This window comes from Callorhinus ursinus, unplaced genomic scaffold, assembly GCF_003265705.2.
Source record: "Callorhinus ursinus isolate GAN/ISIS: 27379988/994484 unplaced genomic scaffold, GSC_fseal_2.0 scaffold11, whole genome shotgun sequence".
In the NCBI taxonomy this organism is placed as follows: domain Eukaryota; kingdom Metazoa; phylum Chordata; class Mammalia; order Carnivora; family Otariidae; genus Callorhinus; species Callorhinus ursinus.
In genome coordinates, this window is record NW_027397073.1 from 59,012,727 (window position 1) to 59,036,796 (window position 24,070).

Genomic DNA, 24,070 nt, shown 5'->3' on the forward strand with positions numbered 1-24,070 from the left:
AACATGAATACAGCCACTTGCTATGTGCCGGGCACTGTCCCAGGCATTTTACAGCACATTGCCTCTTTTTATTTTCACCACCCTCTTTGTTGTTACCCTATTACTCCATCACTAGTATTACATCCATTCTACAGATGAAGAAACCAAGGCACAGGAGGTTAAGTAAATTGCCCAAGACCAGAGATTAGTAAGAGAGACAGAAGGCAAACATTAGCTGCTCTTATTCTTTCCTCTTCTTTTTCTTTTTTTATTTAAAAGAAAAAACCCGAAAGAGCTTTTTTGAGGTATAATAGACATATTACATCAGTTCCTGGTATACAGCATAACGATTCATTATTTATATCTATTCTGAAATGATCACCACAATAAGTTCACTTAACATCCACCACTACCCCTAGTTACAGGTTTTTTTCCTTGTAATGAGACCTTCGAAAATCTATTCTCTTAGCGACCTTTTTCTTCCCCCTAAGATTTTATTTATTTATTTGAGAGAGAGAAAGAGAGCACAAGTCGGGGAGGAAGGGCAGAGAGGGGGGAGAAGCAGACTCCTCGCTGGGCAGGGAGCTCCATCCCAGGACCCTGAGATCCGGACCGGAGCCAAAGGCAGACACTTAACCAACGGAGCCCCCCAGGCGCCCCCTCTTAGCAACTTTCAAATTTATGATCCAGTTTTATAAACTATAGTCACCATGTTGTACATGATGCGCTCTGGACTTACTTCTTTTATAACTGGGATTTTGTAGCTTTTCACCCCCTTCTGTTTTCTCCTTTCTTTGCTCTCATTATAAGCTCTGTAAATACAAAGGCACGAAGGAAAGGAGATCTACCTTCACTGAATACTTGCCGCGAGCTAAATACTTTTAAGTTGTATCTCATTTCAGCCGTAAAACGAATCTGGGGGCGAGGATGCACTGTTATTCTCATCTGTGCGGAAGGAGCACGGGGCGCTTCACTGACTCTCAATCTCGTGGTTACTGGCAGGGTAACCTCCATCCCCGCTGAGGCCCAGCTCTCCGGAGGAAGCGGGGGCTGGGCAGCTCAGGGTTAAGCAGTTCAGGCCAGAAGGGCCGATTCACTCCATTAGCGAGATTTGCTGGTTCCAAGGAACTATTATCTGGTCCCAAAGTGCAGGTGTGACTCTCCTTGACACCCCCCTCCCCCCCCCCCGCTCTGGCAGCTTGATTGATCTTTTCCATATCCCTGACCTCGATGTTGACACCATTTGCTCAGCCCTGACCGAAGTCCTTAACTGGCTTTTTGAAATTGCGCTGGCATCATGGTCCCGCAATTTTGATGCGGCAGGGCCCGAGGCCCTGAAAACTCCTGAGAACCCAGTGCCAAACCCATGTCCCCAAGCGGGCCTGGGTGACCCGAGAGCGGCCAGCCTCGTCTGCTCTCCTTCACCTCGCATTTTCTCTTGATGGGTACCTAATTCCCTTTCCTTTCCTCGTCCTTTGGAAAAGGATCCCAACTCTCTTCTAAAGCATGTCCCATGCTTTTTCTTTCTTCCATCTTAAAGTCCTCCTGCGCTGCTTCCCACCTGTTATCAACTTACATATACCCATAAACCTTCTCTAGAGGTGATCGGCTGCCCGCCATTTCCTCCCCCCTCAAGCTCCTCTCTCTCTCCTCCACACTAATGAAATCCTTAAAAGAGAATCTTGATCTTCAATTCATTCACTCGTCACCTGAATTTAGAATTGGGCCGCTATCCCTCATCCTGCACTTCCAAAGGGATATATATATGGAGGGACCACCTACCTATTTGCCTCTCTCTCCTCATTCTCCCTGCATCCCTGTAGGAACTTGAGGGTGTGGACCTCCCCCTCTGCAGTTCCTCCTTCTCTGGCCTGGGCTCTACGCTTCCCTTAACTTCTTTCACGCACCTGTTCATTTCCCTTTGCTCAATCTTCTTCGACTCCTAGCTGCTTAAGTGCAGGTGGCCCCTGCAAATGGGCTCCCAATTCCGCTCAGTTGATCCCCCCTTTTTATGATCTCATCCAATTTGATGATTTCGACTGTTGTTTCTAGGTGTTTGACTTCCAAACTGTGGTCTGGCCTGGCTTCTTTCAGGAGATGGGAACTTGTTTGCCAGCCACCAGGAGGGTGCACACATGGGCGCCCCGCTCCAGGTGCCGACACCCTGTTGGGTCCTCGCAGAGCCTCCTCCACCTGATCACCTGTCGCTGCCCGCCCTGCAGTCCTTCGGTGGCTCAGACTTCAAATGTGAGAGTCCGTGAAGCTTCCCCTAGGTGTTTGTCAAATGATGGAAATTCTATTCCTGGAATTTCTTGAACCTTTTTAACCCTCTTTCCCCTCTCCAAGTGTAGGCTTTTGATATATTCTCTCTTAACTATTGCAATGGCTCCTTAGCAGATCTCTGAGGTCTGTCTTTGGCCCGCAAGTCTGTCGTTGAGATGCTGAATTGCCTAAAGTACAGATCGGATTATGGCATCTCCTCAAAACTTTCTGTGACGCCCTACTGCAAATGCAATGAAATTCCGAGTCTGTGACATGTGCTGAAATATCCCTCTCATTTGGACCTGGCCTCTGTCTCTCCCCAGCACGGGCTGGGGCCCGCCCCCTCCCACCCCCTCCCACCTCCCCAAGTGGTTGCACCGTGGCTCTCCACCCTGGAAGGCCAGCCCCATCTGCTCCCCTCTCCTGGCTTCTAGGAGCTTTCTCGGTCTCCCCCAGGGGGAGTAACAGCCCTTCTTCTAATCTCTGTAGAGTTTGAGGTAGCAGGTTAGCTTATAAGTTAAAGTCAGTGTTTACTCTAGGTAGTACATTTTTCGCTCAACACGATGAGTCTAGAATTAAATTGTCATTTTAATGCTCTATACTCAGTTAATTAGGTATTACCTCAGAGGGTCAAGAAAGAAGAGAAACTCAATGGAATAGTACTCAGCCATCAGAAAAATGAAATCTTGCCATCTGCAACGATGTGGATGGAGCTAGAGGTTATTATGCTGAGCTAAAGAAGTCAATCAGAGAAAGACATGTATCATATGATCTCACTCATATGTGGAATTTAAGAAACAAAACAGAGGATCATAGGGGAAAGGAGGGAAAAATAAGAGACTTATTTTATTTATTATTAAGAGACTCAACTCTAGGGAACAAACTGAGGGTTGCTGGAGGGGAGGCGGGTGGGGGGATGGGGTAACTGGGTGATGGTCATTAAGGAGGGCACGTGGTGTAATTAGCACTGGGTGTTATATGCAACTGATGAATCACTGAACTCTACCTCTGAAACCAATGATACACTATATGTTAATTAATTGAATTTAAATAAGACTTTTAAAAATTAAAAAAAAAAAAAAAAGAAAGAAGAGAAACTCACAGGCAAGTTTTCCTTGAGTGTTTGGTACATTGCACACCAGGCCAAAGACTGGAGAGGCCAAGGAAATCTCTCTTATCTTTAAGAAGCTTACACATGGATTAAGCAGGATTTATGGATTTGTGCCATGTGACATCATTTCACTCAATGGGTGGTGTTGACAGGAAAGGCTGGGTGGCCAGGATGAAGTGTGGGGGTGTGACATTTTAATTCTTTTTTGGTTTAAACATTTATTTTCCGGGTTTTGATTTTGTACCTGGTATGGATGGTTTGGAAAAGTCTTACAGGAATAGTTTCTTTTACCACTCTCCTGTTTCTTTATTCAGAGGTCAAGGTAGGGGTGGTGGTCTGCCAGATCCTAATAAAGATAATTTTAGCAAAAAGTTTTTTTAAGTTAACTTTTTTCATGTAAACCTTCTTCAATGGCTTCTTATTATGCATGCTGTAATCCATTCATGCCTTTATCCATCCAGTCACTAAGTGGCTATGGAATGCCACACTCACTTATGGTGAGGATGAGCTTGGGTCCTTCCCAGGAAGGTCACTGTTACCCTGAGCATCAAAACCACAATTCACGTGCCAAGAGATGTTCAATGGGAACTGTTGCTTTGCTCTGCTGCACTGTGGGTACTATTTATCCAGCTACACTCTGGAGTCTGCTAACCCGCTTGTCTTTAGCAGGTGGGTATTGGGAGAGTAAAGGAACCAAGGGCAAAGAGCAAAGTCCTTGCACTAGGAGTTGAGGAGCTTGGGTCATATGCATTTTTAAAATTTCTGTAGCAACCTATTGATATTAAAACCATCGAACTGACAACTCACCTGAATCTTACCAAAGCATCTCCAAACAGACTTTTCTAGTAAATATTCACACAGGAGAGCTTTAGATGTTATACCAGAAGTCTTTCCAATGACAAAAATGTTGGAGGTTAAATATTAGGACAAAGGGACTGAGTAAAGTCAATAGTCCACTCTTTCTTGAGCAAAACATAGATATCACTGTGCCTAGAGCTGATGAGGAATGAATGGGGTACCCAGAGAGCCAGGTACAAGGGCATGAGATCCCTACCTTAGATAAAATACTGATTGTTCATGACAAATCCTCCACGTGACAGTCATTTGGAGGTAGAAAAGAAGAGCATTCACTTGGAATTAAAAAAAAAATAAAGTTCTTTCCCATTAAAAATGTCCATTCTTGACATTTTGAATAATCTAGAAAAATAGAAGGAATCGTAAGCGATTTATCAATCTACCTTGCCATTCAAAGCACTTAGAATGTTTTTTAAAAAAAAGATTTTATTTTTTTATGTAATCTCTACACCCATTGTGGGACTTGAACCCACAACCCTGAGATCAAGAGTCACATACTCCACCGACTGAGTCAGCCAGGTGCCCCCAAAGCACTTAGGATGTTTTAGGAGTTTTGCTAGTGTTTGTTACTATGACACTGACAAACTAGATAAAAAATAATTTTCTAACAGATGTTCAAATGGGATTTATGGCTCTATTTATTTTACATGAGCCCACAGCAACATCTTTCAGATTTGGGTGATGTTCTAAAGGAAAGTAGGATCTGGTGGGTGAACCTAGTAAAACCCAACGGAAACTAAATCTACTCTGTAATGACTTGCCCACCTGATTGTTTTCTGATCTCTTTAGCAAAACATACTTAAATAGCAGTCACATCAATGACAAAAAAATAGGATGGAAACATGAAATGTAGATAACTTTACACTCAGAGCAATCAGTGCCGAAATGAAGGCTTCTATGAAGATAAGCATTCTTATATTTTAGTGGTGAGCACACAACCATGCTCTGTTGATCTGATTACAAAATAATTCTTGGGGCGCCTGGGTGGCTCAGTCGTTAAGCGTCTGCCTTCGGCTCAGGTCATGATCCCGGGGTCCCGGGATCGAGCCCCACATCCCGCTTCTCCCTCTGCCTCATCCTGCCACTCCCCCTGCTTGTGTTCTCTTTCTCTGTCAAATAAATAAATAAAATCTTAAAAAAAATAATTCTTAATGAAGAGTGACTCTGTGATGACTGCTTCTCTTTTGAAGCAATATTCTCTATCAGCTAACATGTACGTGATTAGAACCACATAAAACTGTAGTTGAATCCCCCAGTTAAATCTCTGCAGAGGTGCCTGTTCTCCAGGAGCTGACATGTGAGTGCAGCATGAGACCCCTGCATGAGGGGCACCATCCTCACCACCCACCGGAGGCCCTCGTCCAGTCGCTGTCCCTCCTTTTTATTTATGTAAAGTCTTACGAATACAGAACATCTCAAAGATTAATGCAGCAAACCCATGTATGTGTGCCCACCATCCAGAATTAACAAATATTAACATTTCATTTCTAAGCATTGGTGATATACATGCACACACATATTTAATTAAGTAAAATGAAATTGAATTTAACAGACAAAGCTGAAGTCCCTTTTAATCTTCTTTCCAGACCCATTTCCCTTCTGCCTTCACCTGCTCAAAGCAATTAGTATAGTGAGTGTTGTGGATAGCCTTTGAGCCAAGTTTTCTCTTTATTTTGTATATTTACACATATAAATATATGTATATGCATATGCTGTATATCTAATAAATGGTATCGCTTACGTTTCGGAATAGAAACCCCATTTTATGGCATGTGTTTCTGTCATTACAATAAAGCCCTAAGGAGGTAGCCACAGGGTCTGTTCACCTCTTTATCCCTGGTGTGTAACCTCATTTGTATCCTGTGTAAATACTCAACAAAGGTTGTTGAACTGAATAATATCTGCCAGTATATTATGGAAATATTATGAAGTGGTATTAATTGGTGTTTTTACTATGGTGGGTGCACACACATACACATACACATACACGTACACGTACACATACACATACACATACACATACACATACACATACACATACACATACACATACACACACACCCATCTATGCATGCACTTGGATCCCCAGAAGAGTTCAAATAGCATTTCTCTGGCCATGGAGCTCCTTCTTCTATAGGGGGCTTCCAGATCTCTTCAGTGTGCTCCCCCCTTCGCACGCCTATCCGCTTTTCCCCTCCCCTGTCCTGCTCTGGCCCCCTCTGGCCATCCGAGCCCTTCCCCTGAGGCCCTTGGGAGTCTGCCAAGACTGCTTCCGACAAAGGCACAGTGGCAATGCCATCCAGCCAATTTCTTTCTGAGCGCCCACTCTCTGGAGCTCTAGATGCTCAGAAAAGTCAGTGTGTAACCCGCCGGAAGAGCGAAACTCCATGTCCCTACTCCCTTCTGTCAATTCCTCAGTTAAGCTGCTTTGTGCAGGGTCCTCTTCCAGCTGTACAGGATGCCCAGGAGGGGTCTCCCTTCCTGCCTCGCTTCTCCAGAATGCCGGTTCTTTCTTGCAAAAACAGTTGTGAAGTTGGAGTAGACCAGCGCTCTTAGCTCCATCCTGGCAGGGTGCCCAGGGACGCTTGGTTAGGTTTCAGACTCTACAAACAAAACTTTCTTCTGCTCAAACCTATCCTCTCTTGTAAGAGACACTGCCGACACCGTGCTCCATGCACAGCCTGTCAGCACTCACCTCTCTTCCCAAATGACCACTTACTACAAACCCCTGCATTTCTCTCAGGTGGCTGCGAGGACGGGTAGAGCTCGTGTACAGGGCAAGCAGAAGTGCCTGACTTAACATCCCTGGAAAGAGCGTTCAAAAGGAAGGAAGGAAGGATCACTTGAGGTATGCTCTGGACTCGCCCCCAGCCCCCAGGGGGAGCCACCCTTAATGCTCGAGGTGAAGCTGGCTTGATTCCCTCCACACCACCCCACCAATGTCTCCAGAGATCACCTCCCAAATAAACTACCTGCACTCAAATTCTTGTCTTAGATCTGCTTCTCATAGTTAAGTTAAAATGCATTCTTATCTATTCAGTGGTCAAAAGGAACCGTTGACACAAAAATCAGCATGGGGAATCTTAAACGTGTATTGCTAAGTGAAAGGAGTCAATCCGAGAAGGCTATATATAATAGGATCCCATTTATTTGACATTCTGGAAAAGGTAAGACTATAGAGACAAATCAGTGGCAGCCAGGAATTTGCAGGAGGGTGGGAGTTGACTAGGTGAAGCACAGGACATTTTTTAGAGCCGTGAAACTATTCTGTATGGTACTGTAGGGATGAATAATAATACTACCCATTTGTCAAACCTATAGGACTCCGTGGCACAGAGTGAACCTTAATGTATGCAAACTTGAAAAAAAAAATGACCCAGAGGGCAGGGGATCCCAGAATGGAATGCAGAATGTGACAAATGAATATACCTATTACAAATGTGTGGTATAATTTCACTGAAGTGGCGGCGGGGGGAAGAGAGAGGCTGACCTAAGTAACTTCGGAAATGACTAGAAATGATAAGCCTAAAGACAAAAAGAACTGTACATAAGCATTGGGCTCTAGGTGACGAAGTCGTTAACCATGGAGGGACAGGTTAATTATTCTGAAACCATTCTACACATATACTGGAATTGAACAAACTAGTAAATGAAGGGCAGCCAGTGGGAACCAAATCGCTTTTGGAATAGAAGGTTATAGACAAGCTTGGGGGAAATGCTACAATGAACCATGTGTTCATTGACCTTGAATTAAAGTCAACTCATATTTAGCTTAATACGGACACTGACATAGAAATAACTATATATGTGTGTGTATGCACAGGTTAGCTACTTCTGTATATAGTTCCTCGTTATGCTCACTGAGTCTAAAGGCAATGGCACCCAGTATCAATGAGCACACCTGGCTCAGATCTTGTTTTTCTAAATACCATTTTCCAATAAAAGGAAGCAGGGCTCATTATGGAAATGGGTGATTCTAGGGATATGGCACTGAGTCTATAGACTGAACCTGGAGCATCTTGTAGTGCCCAAAAGTGAGGAAGTGCTCAACAGACAAAACCACAGGTGTATATACATCAAAAGGACACAGGAACCATCTGAAAGAGTTCTCAATGGCCAAAGGTGGAACAATTTGAGCAACAAATAAATTTCATAGTACTGGATTATAATCCAAGGTATAAATATTTCCAATATTTCCAGGGGCACCTGGGTGGCTCAGTGGGTTAAGCATCTGACTCTTGATTTTGGCTCAGGTCAAGATCTCAGGGTCGTGAGGTCAGGCCCTGTGGCAGGCTCTGCACTGGGTGTGGAGCCTGCTTAAAATTCTCCCCACCCCCTGCCCCGTCTCAAAAAAATTAAAATAAAATAAAATAAAATAAAAGTCCACGAGTCCACACTAATGTAAATAAATGATTGAATAAATAGATATATGGAGGATGGGAGAGACAAATCTCTCAAACAGAAAAATTCCCAATAATATATGTAGATACTCCTTCCTCAAGGAGATGGGGCATAATCCCTACCCCTTGATATGGTCTTTACACAGTGACTTCCTTCCAAAGAGTACACTAAGGAAAGTGGAGAGAGAGTAATTTTATAGCAGAGGAACCTGACAATCACTACCTTAGCCAGGCAATCAAGGTCAACATCATCTGTGAAAAGTCAGGCTGATAACACTTTGAAATATTATCCCTTGATATGCTTAATTAATAATAAAGTGATTAAAATGGTACTTTACCGGGGCGCCTAGGTGGCTCAGTCGGTTAAGCGTATGCCTTTGGCTCAGGTCATGATCCCAGGGTCCCGGGATCGAGCCCCACATCGGGCTACCTGCTCGGCGGAGAGCCTGCTTCTCCTTCTCCCTCTGTCTGCCGCTTTGCCTACTTACACTCTCTCTCTCTCTCTCTCTTTCTGTTAAATAAATAAATAAAAATCTTTAAAAAAAAAATGGTACTTTACCTCTGTGGTCTTCCTCCCCAAAACACATAACCCTGGTCTGAGAAAAACGCCAGACAAACCCCCAATTGAGGGACATTGTCCAAAATACCTGACCAGTACTCCCCCAAACCGTCCAAGGTCATAAAAAAAAGAAAGTCTGAGAAACCATCACAGCCCAGAGGAGCCCAAGGAGACATGACAACTAAATGCAATGTGGGATCCTGGAAGAGAAAAGGACACAGGCGAAAGTCATTGAGAAAGTCAATGAAATCTGAATCAAGTATGGCCTTTAGTTAATAATAACATATCAGTATTTGTTTTTAGTTGTGACAAAGGTAATGTGAGATGTTAATAAGGAAAACTTGATGTGGGGTATATGAGAACTCTCTGCATGACCTTCTCATGTTTCTTGTAGATATAAATCTATTCTAAAATTAAAAAGTTACATAAAACTGCATTTTCATGCTACAACACTGTCTTCCCTCCTAGAATAAAAATTAGAAGGTATATAAGAGGTAAAGATGCAGAGAACTGGGACACCTGGGTGGTTCAGTTGGTTAAGCATCTGCCTTCGGCTCAGGTCATGATCCCAGGATCCTGGGATGGAGCCCTGCATCGGGCTCCCTGCTCAGTGGGGAGCCTGCTTCTCCCTCCCCTCCCCGCACAGGCTCTCTCTCACTGTCTCTGTCACTATCTCTGTCTGTCTCTCTCTCTCAAATAAATAAAATCTTTGAAAAAAAAATACAGAGAACCCTCTCCTGCTTCAGTTTTTACTGATTAGTTAGAGAACTTGTGATTAATAGAGATTCTTTTACTTCCAAATCTCACATTGGAAATATGATTTCTAGCAGAGTTCTTACAAAATAACACAAAATGTCCTATTTTATATCTTACAGTTTTGTAGTGTTGATTCATACTAAATTTCCTCACTTCCTGTCACCTATCCATTATGATAAATAACCAAAAGAGTCTGAATCTTTATAGGGAAAATGTTTTTATTATTCCATAGTAAATCGGTGGTTACTTTGATACATGCAATATATAAAAAAATTAAGGCTCTGGGGCACTTGGGTGGCTCAATTGGTTAAGTATCTAACTCTTGATTTCAGCTCAGGTCATGGTCTTAGGGTTGTGAGATTGAGCCCTGCATCAGGCTCTGCTGGGTGTGGAGCCTGCTTAAGACTCTCTCCTTTTCCCTTCGCACTTCACTACACTCTCTAAAAAAAAAGAAAGGAAGGAAGGAAGGAAGGAAAAAAAAATTAAAGCTCTAAGTGTCTATCCGTGATTCTTTTTCTGTCTGAGATGGCTAACTTTTCAATAAGTTAGCCAAAAGAATGACTTATAGACTGACTTCACTTTAAATTATTGGGATTCTCATTGAATTAAATCTGAAAAGTTTTAGCACTATTATTTTTATGGGTTTTATTTTATTATCATTTGGGACTATGGTGGAGGCAGTCTTAGAACCAGAAACTAGGAAGTTTATAAACAAATATACCATGAGAAGTGAAAATCATAGAAGACAAAATTGATGGATTTAACTACACAAAAATGGAAGCATTTGTATGTTGCTCCAAAAAATATCATGAACAAAATTAAAAGACAAACTGAGAAAGACTATGATAATAACTGGCAAAATGTTAAGGGAATGAATGTATATGGAGCTGCTTCCCCTTTAAGAACTATCAAGCGAGTGATACCACAGTTTGCAAAAGAAGAAGGATAAATTGATGAAAAAATGTACCCAAATTCAACTTAATAAGGAAATGCAAATTAAGATACTAATCACATAACTTTCTTTGTCCATCCAATTGTACTTTCATACCTTGCTGGTATTACAGATTGGAAGAGAAGTCTTTAAAATGTCTACCAATTGATCTAGGGATTCCATTTCTAGAATTTTATTCTAAGAAAATAATTAAGAATATACAAAGGCATTTATCCATAAATGTTTATTTTTATATTGCTTATTTATAACAGCAAATAATAAAAACCTTTATGTCCATCGATAGGAAATTGTTTAAATAAATTATAGTTTGTCCATTCAAAGGAACATTAATCAGTCATTGAAAATGATTATGTAGGTCAGGGATCAGCCATTTGTGTTCATTGGCCGGTTGCCTGGTTTTGTAAATAAAGTTTTATTAGGACACAGCCATGCCCATTTGTATGGCTGCATATTAGTTTGCTAGGGCCGTCATACCACTGACTGGGTGGCTTAAACCACAGAAATGTATTGTCTCACTGTTCTGGAGGTTAATAATCCAAAATCGAGGTGTCCAAAGGGTATGTTTTTTTCTGAACACTGTGAGGAAAAGATCTGTTCCAGGCCGCTCCCCTTGCTTTCTAGATGGCCTTCTTCTGGGTCTTCGCCATGTCTCACCTCCATGTGTGTCTGTGTCCAAGTGCCCCCTTTCCCTAAGAATGCCAGTCATATTGGACTAGGAGCCCACCCTACTCCAGTATGACCTCATCCTAACTAATTACATCTGCAATGACCCTATTTCCAGAAAAGGTCACATTTGGAGGTACTGGGGGCTAAGACTACAGCATATGAATTTTGGGAAGACGCCATTCAATCTGCAACAGCTGCTTGCATGCTAAGAAGGCAGAGTTGAGTGGCTGTGACTGAGACCAAGCAGTCTGCAAGGTCTAAAGTTGTCACTTTTCAGGAAAAGTTTGCTGACACCTGCTATAGGTTTTGACAGGGAGAAGATTCAAAAATATATTCTTAAATGAAAAGGACTACAATAGTACCTTTTGGAAAATTATCTCATTTGAAAACATCTATGTGCAAATATGAGAAAGACAAAGAATATACATCACAGTATTGATAGTGGTGATCCCGGAAGATCGGCACTTTGAGCAATTCTTCTTTTCTTTTAACTTGTGTTTCCTAATGTTTCTATTATAAACATATATTATTTTTGCAATTATAAAACCAAAAAATTTATGCCAGCATAATGTATAAAAGCTAGACTGCCACGTTGTCTTTGTAAGCATGGGGTAGAAATGAATTTCCACACAGTATTTATTCCAACTTCTAGTGCGCTTCCCTGTACTGCGGAGGCTGGAAATCCGAAAACCACATTTTTTGGACTCCCTTGGGGTTCTGGGTGCAAAATAGATTCTGCCAGTAGACGGACCTGCATGGGAAGAAAGCCATCATCTTGCAGTTTTGCCCCTCTCTGCTGGGGGCGTTCAGCTCTAGCTCGGAGCTAAGAGGGGGTTGGGCAGAGGCTGTCTCCCCCTTGGATTGCAGCTAGAGCAAAAGTTCTTGGGGTCAACAACTTTCTGATTCCCTGCATTCCTGATATCATGGAGGCTGCTACCCCTTGACAGGCCAGTTCTGCAGTGCTGCTCATTTTTCTAGAAATTATTCCAGGACACATAGCCCAAAGGCAGGCTTTCCAGCTATTTTACAATTAGATAAATCTTCCTGTGCCTAAAATAGCTGATTTATTGTTTCCATGACAGAACCACAACTGACATAAGGGTTCATGAGCAATTTGGGGACCAGCTTGTGCTAAAGGAAATTTTCTCCTGAAAATACATTTTCTTTGACAAGTTGAATGAAAATTATTCAGAGGCATCGATGTTTCAAGTTGCTTGGACTCCATCTGAATTGCAGAATGAAGAGTAGAAATAATTGGAACCATTCTGCCAAATCTAAAATACAGCTCAGATCCCCTAAGTATAAATGCAACAAGGTCAGAGATCTCCTCACTTTTATGAAGATGTGCAAATAGAATCTGGCTTTAAACTTTTTCTACAGCGGATCTACTTTCTCCATGAGCCTTACTTATCTCTAGGGGATTTGAGGAGGAATGGTGAGGGGCAGGATTCAATCTGCCTGTTTGTGAAATTTCAGCCTGATGAACACTTTTTCATTCTGGTAGCAGCTCAGTCTTTCCGATTCCTCCCGTTTCTCCATAGTATCTGGGTGCACAGGGTCATGTGGCCTGGTTGTGGTGCATCCCTCTGCCTCTGGTTTCCCATATGAAGTGGCTAGTCTGGCCTCGTCCTTAGACTGAGGACTACCGAGGACCACTGGTCCCATCTTGGGGGTGGGCCACCATGTTCTTACCCACTGGTTGAGCCTATGACTCCAGTCCTTGCCTCTGGTCACAAATCCCCCTTCACAGTAGCTTCTTTCTTCTTCCTTGAGGCCCCCGTGGGTCTGCTGGTCTTCCCAGGACACTCCCAGCCCCACTGTAGGATATCCAGATCCCTGGCATGCGCACAGGAGGCTATGGGGACAGGAGCCTGCCCCAGGCCCAAGAACCCAGTCATGCCCTCTGCCCGGGGCCCACGCTGCCATGTTGATATGGAGTCCACGAGGATGTGGGCTCTTCCTGGCCTCCCAAATAGAGCCCAGGCAAATACTCCTCTGCTGTCAGCTTTCCTCTGAACACATCTAACCTGGATCCATGCTGAGGTTTCATTCTTGGAGAGGGGAGGCCAGGGCATATGTAACTGTTTCTCTTGGGTTCCCATCTATTTGAATGGAAGGGTGATGTTTTCACTTCTTCTCAGTTAGGGAATTTCTCCATGTCATAATCTACTCCCTTCCAAATAGCTCAAACAAGACACCTGACAGTCAGGCAGGACTTTGTAGAGGAAGGTAACATGGCTAGGAGGAGACACTCAGATGGTTATAGTGGGTGAGTCAGAAAGGGGAAGCTGGGGCAGAAGAGTCCCAGAGGGAGGTTGTAGGAAAGTTGGTTTTGAGTTACCATCCTTTGGCAAACAGAACAGTTCAGGGTAGTATTTGGAGGGCAGGCTTGGAACCTGCCCACTTACTAGCTTTGTGACCTTGGGCAAGCTACATAACCTGCCCAAGGCTCAACTTTCTTATTTGTAAAGTGGGGATCATAATGGCACTTACCTCAGTGATTTGCTGTGTTATAGGAAATAATGCCTGTGAAGGCACAGCAGGCACTGGGCTCAGGCTGATGCACAGCTTGGCTGCCATAACCAAGGCTGTCATAAAACTCTCAAATACTACTGTTGTGAGTACTAAGAGGGAAAACCAGCTGTAAGTACTACCCACATGTAAGTTGTTACTTGTTGTATGATGTAAGTTGGCGAGTTTGGAAGAAGTTGGAGGGTACAACCTCGTCTTCACTGTGAGGCATGCATGAAGTATGAGTGGATATGGACAAGGAACTGGAAGTGGAAAGTGATAGAGAGGGAGTCCCAGAAGAACCGAAAATGAGTCCAGAGAAACAAGAAGAAACCAGTCAAGGTGATGTCAATGGTAAGTGGGAGGGAGGAGGGCCAGCTTAGGGACCTACATGCTTAGGGAGAAGGCAGCAGGATTGAAGCAGAGAAAAGTTGTCATTTTAAAAAGGACAACTCTATATAAAGGTAGGTGTAATCACATGCTGCCTGGCCTTCTGTTGAATGTGATTATTCAAGTTGATAAATCATTCATAAAACTACATTTGTGGGCTCTAAGAATGACATTTGTCTTCCCTGGATTATGTGATAAGAATTTTTTTTGTTTCTTCTTTTGCATTTTATTTATTTATTTGTTTGTTTGTTTGTTCAGAAAGTGCATTATTACAGGGTCTGTCCAGCCATGTGACTCCGTTGGTACCAGAATTCTTGGACCCAGCACGTATCCAAGAGAAGGCATTGGCCCATGAGGTAAACAACATACAGCACATGCCTGCAGAGGAGTCCAGAGGTCCACAGCCCAAGGACATAGTCCCCCCTGTATGGGGCGGTAGCATCTCCAATTCCTCAGCAAAAACCATACAGCCCAAGCAGGCTGACATCCCCAGTTTTTCAGCAAAACCCATCCTGCCCAAGCAGGCTGATACTCCAAGTTTGTCAGCAAGAACAATCCCACCCAAGCAGGCTGACACCCCCAACTCCCCAGAAAAAATTATCCCACTCAAGCAGACTGACATCTTCAATTTCTCAGCAAAACGCCTATCACCGAAGCAGGCTGACACCTCCAGTTTTTTAACAAAAATCATCCCACCTAAGCAGGGTGATACCTCCAATTCCCCAACTAAAACCACCCCATACAAACAGACTGATATCCTCAATTCCCCAGCCAAAACCATCCTACCCAAGGAGGCTGACACCCCCAATTTTTCAGCAAGAACTATCCCCCCCAAGCAGGCTGACACCCCCAATTTTTCAGCAAAAATCATCCCATCCAAGCAGGCTGACACCCTCCATTCTTTAGAAAAAATTATCCCACCCAAGCAAGATGACATCCCCAATTCCTCAGAAAAAATCACCCTGCCAAAGGAAGATGGCACATCTGCTTCTTCAGAAAAGAACATCCCACCCAAGCAGGGTGACACCAATTCCTCAGTAAAATCCATCCTGCCTAAGCAGGGCAATAACCCCAAGTTCTTAGCAAAATCCATTCTGCCCAAAGGGGCCAACACCCCCAAGTTGTCAGCAAAAGCTTTCCAGTCTAAGCAGGTCAACAGCCCCAAGGTCTTAGCAAAAACCATCCGGTCCAAGCACAGCCACACTTCCAAGTCTTCAGAGGAAAGCCTCCTGCCCAGAGAGGGTGACACCAAATCCTCAGAAGATACCATCCACCCCAAGGAGGGTGACATCCTCAAGTCCTCAAAAGAAACCATTCAGTCCAAGGAGGGTGACATTCCCAAGTCGTCAGAAGAAGCCATCCATCCCATAGAAGGCAGTGTCCAGAAGCCATCAGAGACAATGGAACTCTTGGAGGTGGACTTGGTGAAAGTGATCCTGAGCAAGGAGGACTTTGAGTTGGCGCTCAAGGAGGCCGGGGAGAAGCTGGTAGCCGTGGACTTCTCAGCCACCTGGTGTGGGCCTTGCAGGACCATCAGGCCCCTTTTCCAGTCCCTGTCCTTGAAGTATGAGGATGTGGTGTTCCTGGAAGTGGATGCTGATGAGTGTGAGGAGCTGGTGAGAGACCTGGAGATCATTTGCATCCCAACCTTTCAGTTTTATAAAAAAGAAGAAAAGGTGGGAGAATTTTGTGGTGCTGTTAAAGAAAAACTCGAAGCAAGCATTGCAGAATTAAAGTAATTGTGAATTCTGAAAGCAGTGTTAACAGTCAGCTGGTTATAGTTTGTGATTTTTTTATTTATGTAAAGAGATGAGACATAATGAAAATGTATGTCTGAATGACACCTGCTCATAAATGATGAAGTGTTAACTCCACTTTTTCAAAAAGTAGTAAAAGCATGAAAGCATGTTGTGACCATGCTTTCGTTGGTAGGAAAGTGTGATATTAGAATTTCCTTTGGTGGAGATTGGGAGTCTACCTGTCTCCTATTTTTTTGATCATGATTTTTTTGGAACTCACCCTTGAAAATTCAGTTCATTTTGTGTTAGTGGCAACATTGGAAATTCAGACAATTCTTCTGTAGAAGTACATGATTTTAAGATGAGTGGAGACTTCTTTTCTCATTTGGGGTTTCTGATAAGATGCTTTGGGAAATAAAGAATTTGAAAGGTTCACATATCCTACCTAACCTCCTCTAAGTGCGGGGAGTGCTACGGAGGCCTCAGGAAATCCCATGGGCTCACCAAGCCTGCATGGGATTCTTTGGTGGTAGAGTCAAGACCAAAACCATGTTCCCAGATCTCAAGTGCAGCAGGCCTCTTTCTACTAATCATGCCCACAAAATCCGAGACAGACCTCCCAGCTTCTGGTTTCTCATACCAAGAGCTTTACTATTCAAGTCAAAGTCAGGGTGATCTTCAATGCCATTATGACATCAGCTCACTGGTGACAGAGTTTGTACTTTGTCTCCTGGTAACTGGATTTCTGAAACCTGCTCCCACATGTCTCAGAGCCCAGAGGCCCAGGTCTGGGTCACAGATGGTAGCTTGCTCCAGAGTTTTTGTGTTTTAAGAAAATGTGATACACACACATATAACAGCATGTATTTAATGTATACAATTTGATGAATTTGGGCACATGCATACACCCATGACATCATTAACACAGTCGAGGTAATAAACATACCCCTCACCTCCAGAGTTTCCTTGTGTGTCCTCTTTTTTCTTATTGTGGTGGCGGCGGCGGTGGTAAGAGCACTTAACAGGAGATCTAACCTCTTAACCACATTTTAAATGCACAATACTATGTTGTTAATGACAGGCGCTCTGTTGTACAGCAAATCTCTAGAACTTATCCATTCTGGAGAACGGAAACTTCTACCCAGTGAGCAACAACTCCTCATGTCTCCCCCTATTCCTCGTCAGCCACCATCCTGTCTTCTGCTGGTCCAGAGTCTTTTAAAGAACTTGAACCAGTTGTTAACATTTCAAAAAACCAGGATTCCCTTTTAAACCTTGAATTCTAGCTTTTCTTGAAAAATTGTAAAATCTGGCAATCTGGGCTTGGGTTCCCTCAGGAAACCAATCTAATCGTAGAGGCTGAGTGACACTGCTTCCCAATGGTGATGAGGAACCTGTCTGGCTTCTTTTATGTGGCTGAGTTGCAATCCCTATCTAAGTTAACCGCAGGAGGGGGCTGCCCCAGCAACTCCCACTCTGTGCACTATCTCAGTCGCAGACCTTATCTGAGCCATGAAAAATAACCACCTAACAATAGAAACAAAATGCCATGCATACCTAGACTTTTTTCCAAAAACATTTGGAATGACCTACATAAAGTATTAATGATAAGGCTAACAAATTCATGAAAATGAATAAGATGTCAACTGGGGCTCATATAATCACTCTGTCTGAGTGGCACATTTTGTTCTGAGCTTCTTAGCAGTGTGGATGGGGTGGGGGTGAGAAAAGGCAAACTCAATAATACCCAGATTTCATTACCCCAAAGGAGAAAACACTGGAATTTGAAAAATGAGTCAATGATTTCCCATAACTAAATTTTTGAATGAAAATTTTCATCTGGGAACCTCTGGATGAGGTTCTTGACAGTATTTTTTATAAGAAATTCAGAAACAATTCTCATATAGCTATTTCTGATAATAATCGCTCATAAAAGCCAAAGCTATGATCATAAACCACTTTTCAATGAGAGGATTTGGGATTAGGGTGTACAAGCACAAAGCTTTTGATTTTCATATAAAGGGACTTCTATTAATGATCCATATATCTATTCTTTTCTTCTGGTAGAGAGACCTTCCTCTGACTTTTTTCACTCAGATGTGTTCTTGTTTTCCATATTGAACAGGTTGGTTTTAATGTAACTTTATCTGCTCAGACATTTAGGAATTAATTCAACCCCTCTGCTACCAGAGCCCCTTTTGGACAACCTAGCCCTGCAACAATTTAGACTGTGTAATTTGGAGGACCAGGGACCCCCAAATCTAACATTAATGAGTTACACCAACAACTATTTCTGGAACTGTAGTATTGCAGGTTTGTTGTTTATTTTTAATCATAGGTCTTTATGTTTAGGTTACTAAGTGATGACATGGACAATGACCTAAAGAAAACCCTTGAAAATAGTTGTGATAGATTTTCCAGGTGGTTTTAAACCATTCCCAATGCAAATCGAGGGAGGATGGCAGAGCACAACCCTGCAAAGTCAACTCTGCAGGGTCAACACAGTGCAGAGCAAGTGGGGGCTCTCTGACATTCTAATTTATCCCTCCAGATGCAGGGATAAAATCTAAACTACCAGAGAATCAATTCATGTCCTTCAGACTACTCACCTTAAGCATGATTTCTCTGGACTGTTTGGATAATAGTTAAACAGTAACCAGCTCAAAGCTATGTTCTCTGGCACAAAGCTTGAGTATGGATGTTCTGTTTTGCTAATTAAGAATCATGCACTTAAAAAAAATGAACCAAGCAATTGTCATCACCTCTACTCTTGAGCATGAAGGAGAAATAAGAAGCATTTCTAATGAGAAAGAAGATTCCGGATAATCATATTGGCTGTGCGTGATGACAATCTAACTAGAGCCCTAACAAGAATCAGTGGAAAACCTGTTTGCTTTGATAAGAAAACTCAACAACGGCGCCTGGGTAGCTCAGTCAGTTAAGTGTCTGACTCTTTATTTCGGCTCAGGTCATGATCTCAGGGTCATAGCATGGAGGCTGCTTAAGAGTCTCTCTCTCCCTCTCTCTTTGCCCCCCCTCCCCCTGCATGCGTGCTCTCTCTTTCTCTCTCAAAAAAACCAAACCAAACCAAACCAAAACTCAACAAAGTGGCAGTATTCCAAGTTATCTCCAAAAATTCAATAGCTTCCTTTTGATTCAATGATAAGTGACTGGGAATCATTATGGAAAAAGGCCTCATTTACAATAGTGACAAAAAGAAAAATAAAACACCTGGCAATAGTCCTAACAAGAACAGTAAGGATTTTTAGGACTAACTCTGAACACTTTGAGACAATACAAGTAGATTTGAATAAAGTGAGACACAGTCCATTTTCCACATTGGAAAGAAAGATTGAAAAATGTTGAGTCTTTTCACTTGATTAGACTTAATGTGATCCCAACCAATATCTCATTGAGATTGTTGGGAGAACCTGACAAAATACTTAAAAATTCAAGAATAGATAGGAAAAAGTTTTAAGAAGTAATGAAGAGAAATTTGCCCTATCAGATAGTAAAATGTGTAAGTAGTACAGTAATTGTACAGTAAGTGTAGGGATACCAATAGAAGTACTGATGAAGAAAGAAAAGAGAGTAAGGAGACATAATAGTAACCAAAATCAGACTACAGTATATAAGTAGTAATATATTAATAAAGAAATGTTTCAATTTGATCAAATGTGAGTGGGTAATTAAAAAAAAATTGTTAAACATTAGGTTTCTAGGGACACCTGGGTGGCTCAGTCTGCCTTAAGCTCAGGTCATGATCCCCAAGGTCCTGGGATCGAGCCCCACATTGGGCTCCCTGCTCTGCGGGGAGCCCACTTCTCTCTCTCTCTCCCTCTGTCGCTCTTCTTGCTTGTGATCATGCTCTCTCTCTCTCTCTCTGTCAAATAAATAAATAAATAAATCTTGAAAAAACTACTCACATTAGGTTTCTAGGCCTCCATACTTGAAAAATCAGTTTCAGTAGTTGTGGATGGAGTCCAGGAATCTCTCCCCTTTGTTCAAGTTCAGCCACCCTGCCCCCACCACCCCCAACAAGCTCCCATCCTGTGTGCACTGTAGTCCCTAAACATGCTTCCTCTGGACAATTACTCTCCTGCAGAGCATCACTTTAATCTAATGCCCACTCATCTCCCCAGAAACCCACAGCCCTAGCCCATGAGGGTTGTCTTATCCCCAGATTGATCCCCTTCCCACAGCATTTCCTTCCTGAGGCTCAGTTACTCAGTGTGGAAAACCACTGCTAGAGAGAAAGGGCTGCCCCGTCAGTTGGGGGTGAGGTGGGGGGGTCTTTGCTGTCCAGGTTCCATATAAGAGGCTAGGGCTTGAGTGGGTTCAGTCTCCTTTGAAATTTCCCCCTTGGTAGGAATCCTTATTAGCATGCCCCTTATTTTTCTGATAATCCAGAACATTACTGTTGGAACAAACATGTTTCCACAACATAATCCCACCTCAGTGATTAAATTGCCTAACCCCATAAGGACCTTCCTCCCATAGGAACCTCTTCCTGTTCCTATAATTTGCAAGGCTGCCTCTTTTCACATTATTACATGGAGCATCCTTCCTTTGTACTCTCTCTCTCTCTCTCTAAGATTGGTTCCACAGGCCTAACAGGAATAAGAAAATAGGTTCATTGCCGAGTCATGGTTACAGGGTTTTATAAGATAAACTGAGGCATATTAAAATTTTTTATGAGTTTATTTGAGCAAAAATTGATTCCAACAGGGAAGTGCCAAACCGGAAATGGTTAGATGCACTCTGCCAACAAGAGCCAGAGGAAGACTTGGTGTAGAGAAGGTGTGCGAGCAGAGAAAAGACATTATTTGATTGGCTGTAGCTTCAAGCCTAGTTGGCTGTTTGTGATTGGCTGTCTTTAGGTTTTGATTTCTTAACCTTGAGGCATTTACAGGCTTAGATTTGGGTTTGTTTACGGTTCCACCAAGCCTTAGAGCCACCTCAGGCTAAAGTCCTCCTTAATTAATTTAATGAAAACTAGAACTCAGCCCACCGAATTCTAGAGCAGAGGTGTGAGGGTGCTTGTTAAATGCCTCTTAAGAGACTGGACAAGTTGGTTGAGTTTCTGCCTTCCGGCTCAGGTCATTATCCCAGGGTCCTGGGATCGAGCCCCACATCAGGCTCTCTGCTCTGTGGGGAGCCTGCTTCTCCCTCTGCCTGCCGCTCCCCCTGCTTGTGCTCTCTCTCTCATTCTCTCTGTCAAATAAATAAATTAAAAAATGGATGGCCTTCCTTCTCCTCGTCAATGGAAGAGCAGGCGGGAATGAAAAGAGTGGTTTGCTCTTCTGGATTCAATGACCAGGAAAAAAAAAAGGAGTAAAAAGATCAAAATACTAAAAACAGAATGATTCTTATTTTCTGTAAAAATTGAATAAAGTATTGTTGTTGGCTCTCTATGTATGGATGTTTTTTCTTTCGTTCTATTCTTGTTTTTTTGTTTTTGCTGCTTACACAGACAGTGAAAAGAAAAAGCAGTTAATGAAATGCTTTGGAAACCCCAGCTGCTAAAACAGAATCTGGGAGGACTGAAATAAGAAGGAGTAAGCATATGGCCCAAGGTCAAGGATGCTCTGGCCAAGTCTTCAAATGCAGAACTTCGCCTGAGGCTTTGTGTTCTGGTTGAGCATTCTGGGCCTTCCTGGCTTTGTGTTACAAACAGTCTTAGAGACGAAATCCCCTAAGTTCTTCTGCTTGGAGATGAAGTGCCTAAGTGGTTGAGGAAGCCATAGGGAAGGTGGTATATTTGTGTTTTGGTGGCAAGTGACAGAGACGCAACTCAAACCTGGTCCAGCAAATATGGAGAATGTGTTGGATCTTGAAACTGGAAATTCTAAGGGGACAAAGTGTTTCATGGGTACGTGGAGGTTCAAACAACATCAACAAGACACTGATGTTTTCCACCTCTCAACTCAGCTACCCACCACACCCTCTCTAAAAAAAAAAAAAATAAAAGTGTGGGGGTTGGAGCCTGGGTGGCTCAGTTGGTTCAGTGTCTGCCTTCAGCTCAGGTGATGATCTCGGGGCGAGGGGGTGTCCTGGGATCGAGTCCCCTATCGGGATCCTTGCTCAGCGAGGAGCCTGCTTTTCCCTCTGCCCCTCCCTTTGCTCGTGCTCTCTCTTTCTCTCTCTCTCAAATAAATAAATAAATAAAATCTTAAAAAAAATTTTTTTAAATAGTGGCACTTTAACCAGGAGATCCTTTAACACCCACAGTGAAAATAGTCGCCCAGTGCAACAATGACAAATATTGGGATCCAGATAGCAGGGAGCTGGAGAAAGCCCAAGGCTGTAGCTTCAAGGTTTAAGAAAATCAGGATTTTCAAATTCCAGAGTGGAAAAAAAGATGATTTATTTCAAAATGAAAAAGCCGATATTAAAAATGATAAACATGAAGAAGTTAAGGTTGGTAAACACAGGCAGTGATTGAAATGAAGAAAGGCAAATCGTGAGCACTGAAAGAAAACGTGATCATTCTATTATATATTGATTAGAAGTGTATTTCTTTTAAGCACACAAGTTGAGAGTCATCTTCTCTTAGGTTAAGATGGTGATTTCAAATAAGAGGGCGATCTGGCTTGGGGAAGAACAGAGAAGGGCATGGCTGTTCTGCACAGAACTGTTCTGCAGGTCTTCATTGCTATTTTCCCTAAATGCCCCTGAAGGGTCTCTGGACTCTGAGAGCCACCTCACTAGTGGGATTTGAGGAAGGTGGAAAGAAGGACTGCTTCTCTCTTTCATGTCCCAAGAAGGCCACAAAGCCTTGGTGTTTGAAAGGCAAAGCTAAATGCAAGTGTAATGACTCATAGATCAATATCTTTCACAGACATTAATTAGGAAGATACAGAAGGAAGTCACCAGTTTGCTAATGATTCTTAGTTTAGAAATGGCAGATGAGTCTAGCTGCCTCCCAGGGAAGACGTTAAAGAAGATTTCCCTTGGGCACCTGGGTGGCTCAGTCGTTAAGCATCTGCCTTCGGCTCAGGTCATGATCCCAGGTTTCTGGGATCGAGCCCCGCATCGGGTTCCCTGCTTGGCCGGGAGCCTGCTTCTCCCTCTCCCACTCCCCCTGCTTGTGTTCTCTCTCTAGCTGTCTCTCTCTGTCAAATAAATTAAAAAAAAAAAAGATTTCCCTTAAATCAGGCCAGTTAACAATGGCAAGACTATAGTGTGTTGTCGTGCTATCAGAAACAGCGAAATAACTGGAACTGCAACAGTATAGTATAACAATTCAGCATTAATGGATTTTTAACCTCCCTATGTTCATTTCCCTATTAAATTTGATCTCTTTCTATGAGCTCGAAATTGCTTATATGATAAAGATGCTTACTTTCAAATAATCTCTTTTGGCATCTGAGGTTTTTAAAAAAGTATTTATAAATGCAAATTATAATCCTACTTCATTTTGGATTGCAAGTTTCATATATGTATATCGATAGAAAAATGCTAAAATAAACTTGGTAGCTTATCGGTTGGATACCAGCTGCCAACATTCATCCACCTCAGGTCCCATCTATGTACTGACTTTTATCTGTATGTGCTCTAAAACACACACACACACACACACACACGCACACATACTCCAAGATTTATTATGTGAAGTTAAGATACTACATATGTTTATCACTGGTATTCATGTTGAAGGCAGGAAGATAGGTGCCTATGTCAGTAATGAGCTCTATTCACAGCCAATAGGTAAACTGTCTTGAATGTAGGGAATATTCAGAGCCCATAGGCTGTCCTGTGGGAAAACTGCCTAGAGATGCTTGTGAAACTGAAAACTCCTCTGTTTTTAATTAAAATCAATAAACTGATTTTTAATTCTTAGGATTCTTCTATCCTTTATTGACTTGCTCCAACATGAGCTCTTGATAA

The 24,070-nt window shown here is 42.7% G+C and overlaps 1 protein-coding gene across 7 annotated transcripts in view; it reads left to right on the forward strand.

Annotated features, from left to right (window-relative positions):
• TXNDC2 (thioredoxin domain containing 2) overlaps nucleotides 1-21,594 on the forward strand; it is a 29,636-nt gene extending 8,042 nt beyond the window's left edge. Inside the window, exons 2-4 of one of the 7 annotated variants that reach the window (XM_073898535.1) lie at nucleotides 2,032-2,226; nucleotides 6,951-7,055; nucleotides 14,700-21,594. In XM_073898535.1, the coding sequence (XP_073754636.1) occupies nucleotides 14,816-16,180 (1,365 nt within the window). In that variant the 5' untranslated portion in view covers nucleotides 2,032-2,226; nucleotides 6,951-7,055; nucleotides 14,700-14,815 and the 3' untranslated portion in view covers nucleotides 16,181-21,594. Of the gene's footprint in view, nucleotides 1-2,031; nucleotides 2,227-6,950; nucleotides 7,056-11,118; nucleotides 14,406-14,699 lie in introns of those variants that run through there. The other 6 variants (XM_073898536.1, XM_073898537.1, XM_025886790.2 and 3 more) reach the window with 6 other exon arrangements.
• The last annotated feature ends 2,476 nt before the right edge of the window (nucleotides 21,595-24,070 follow it).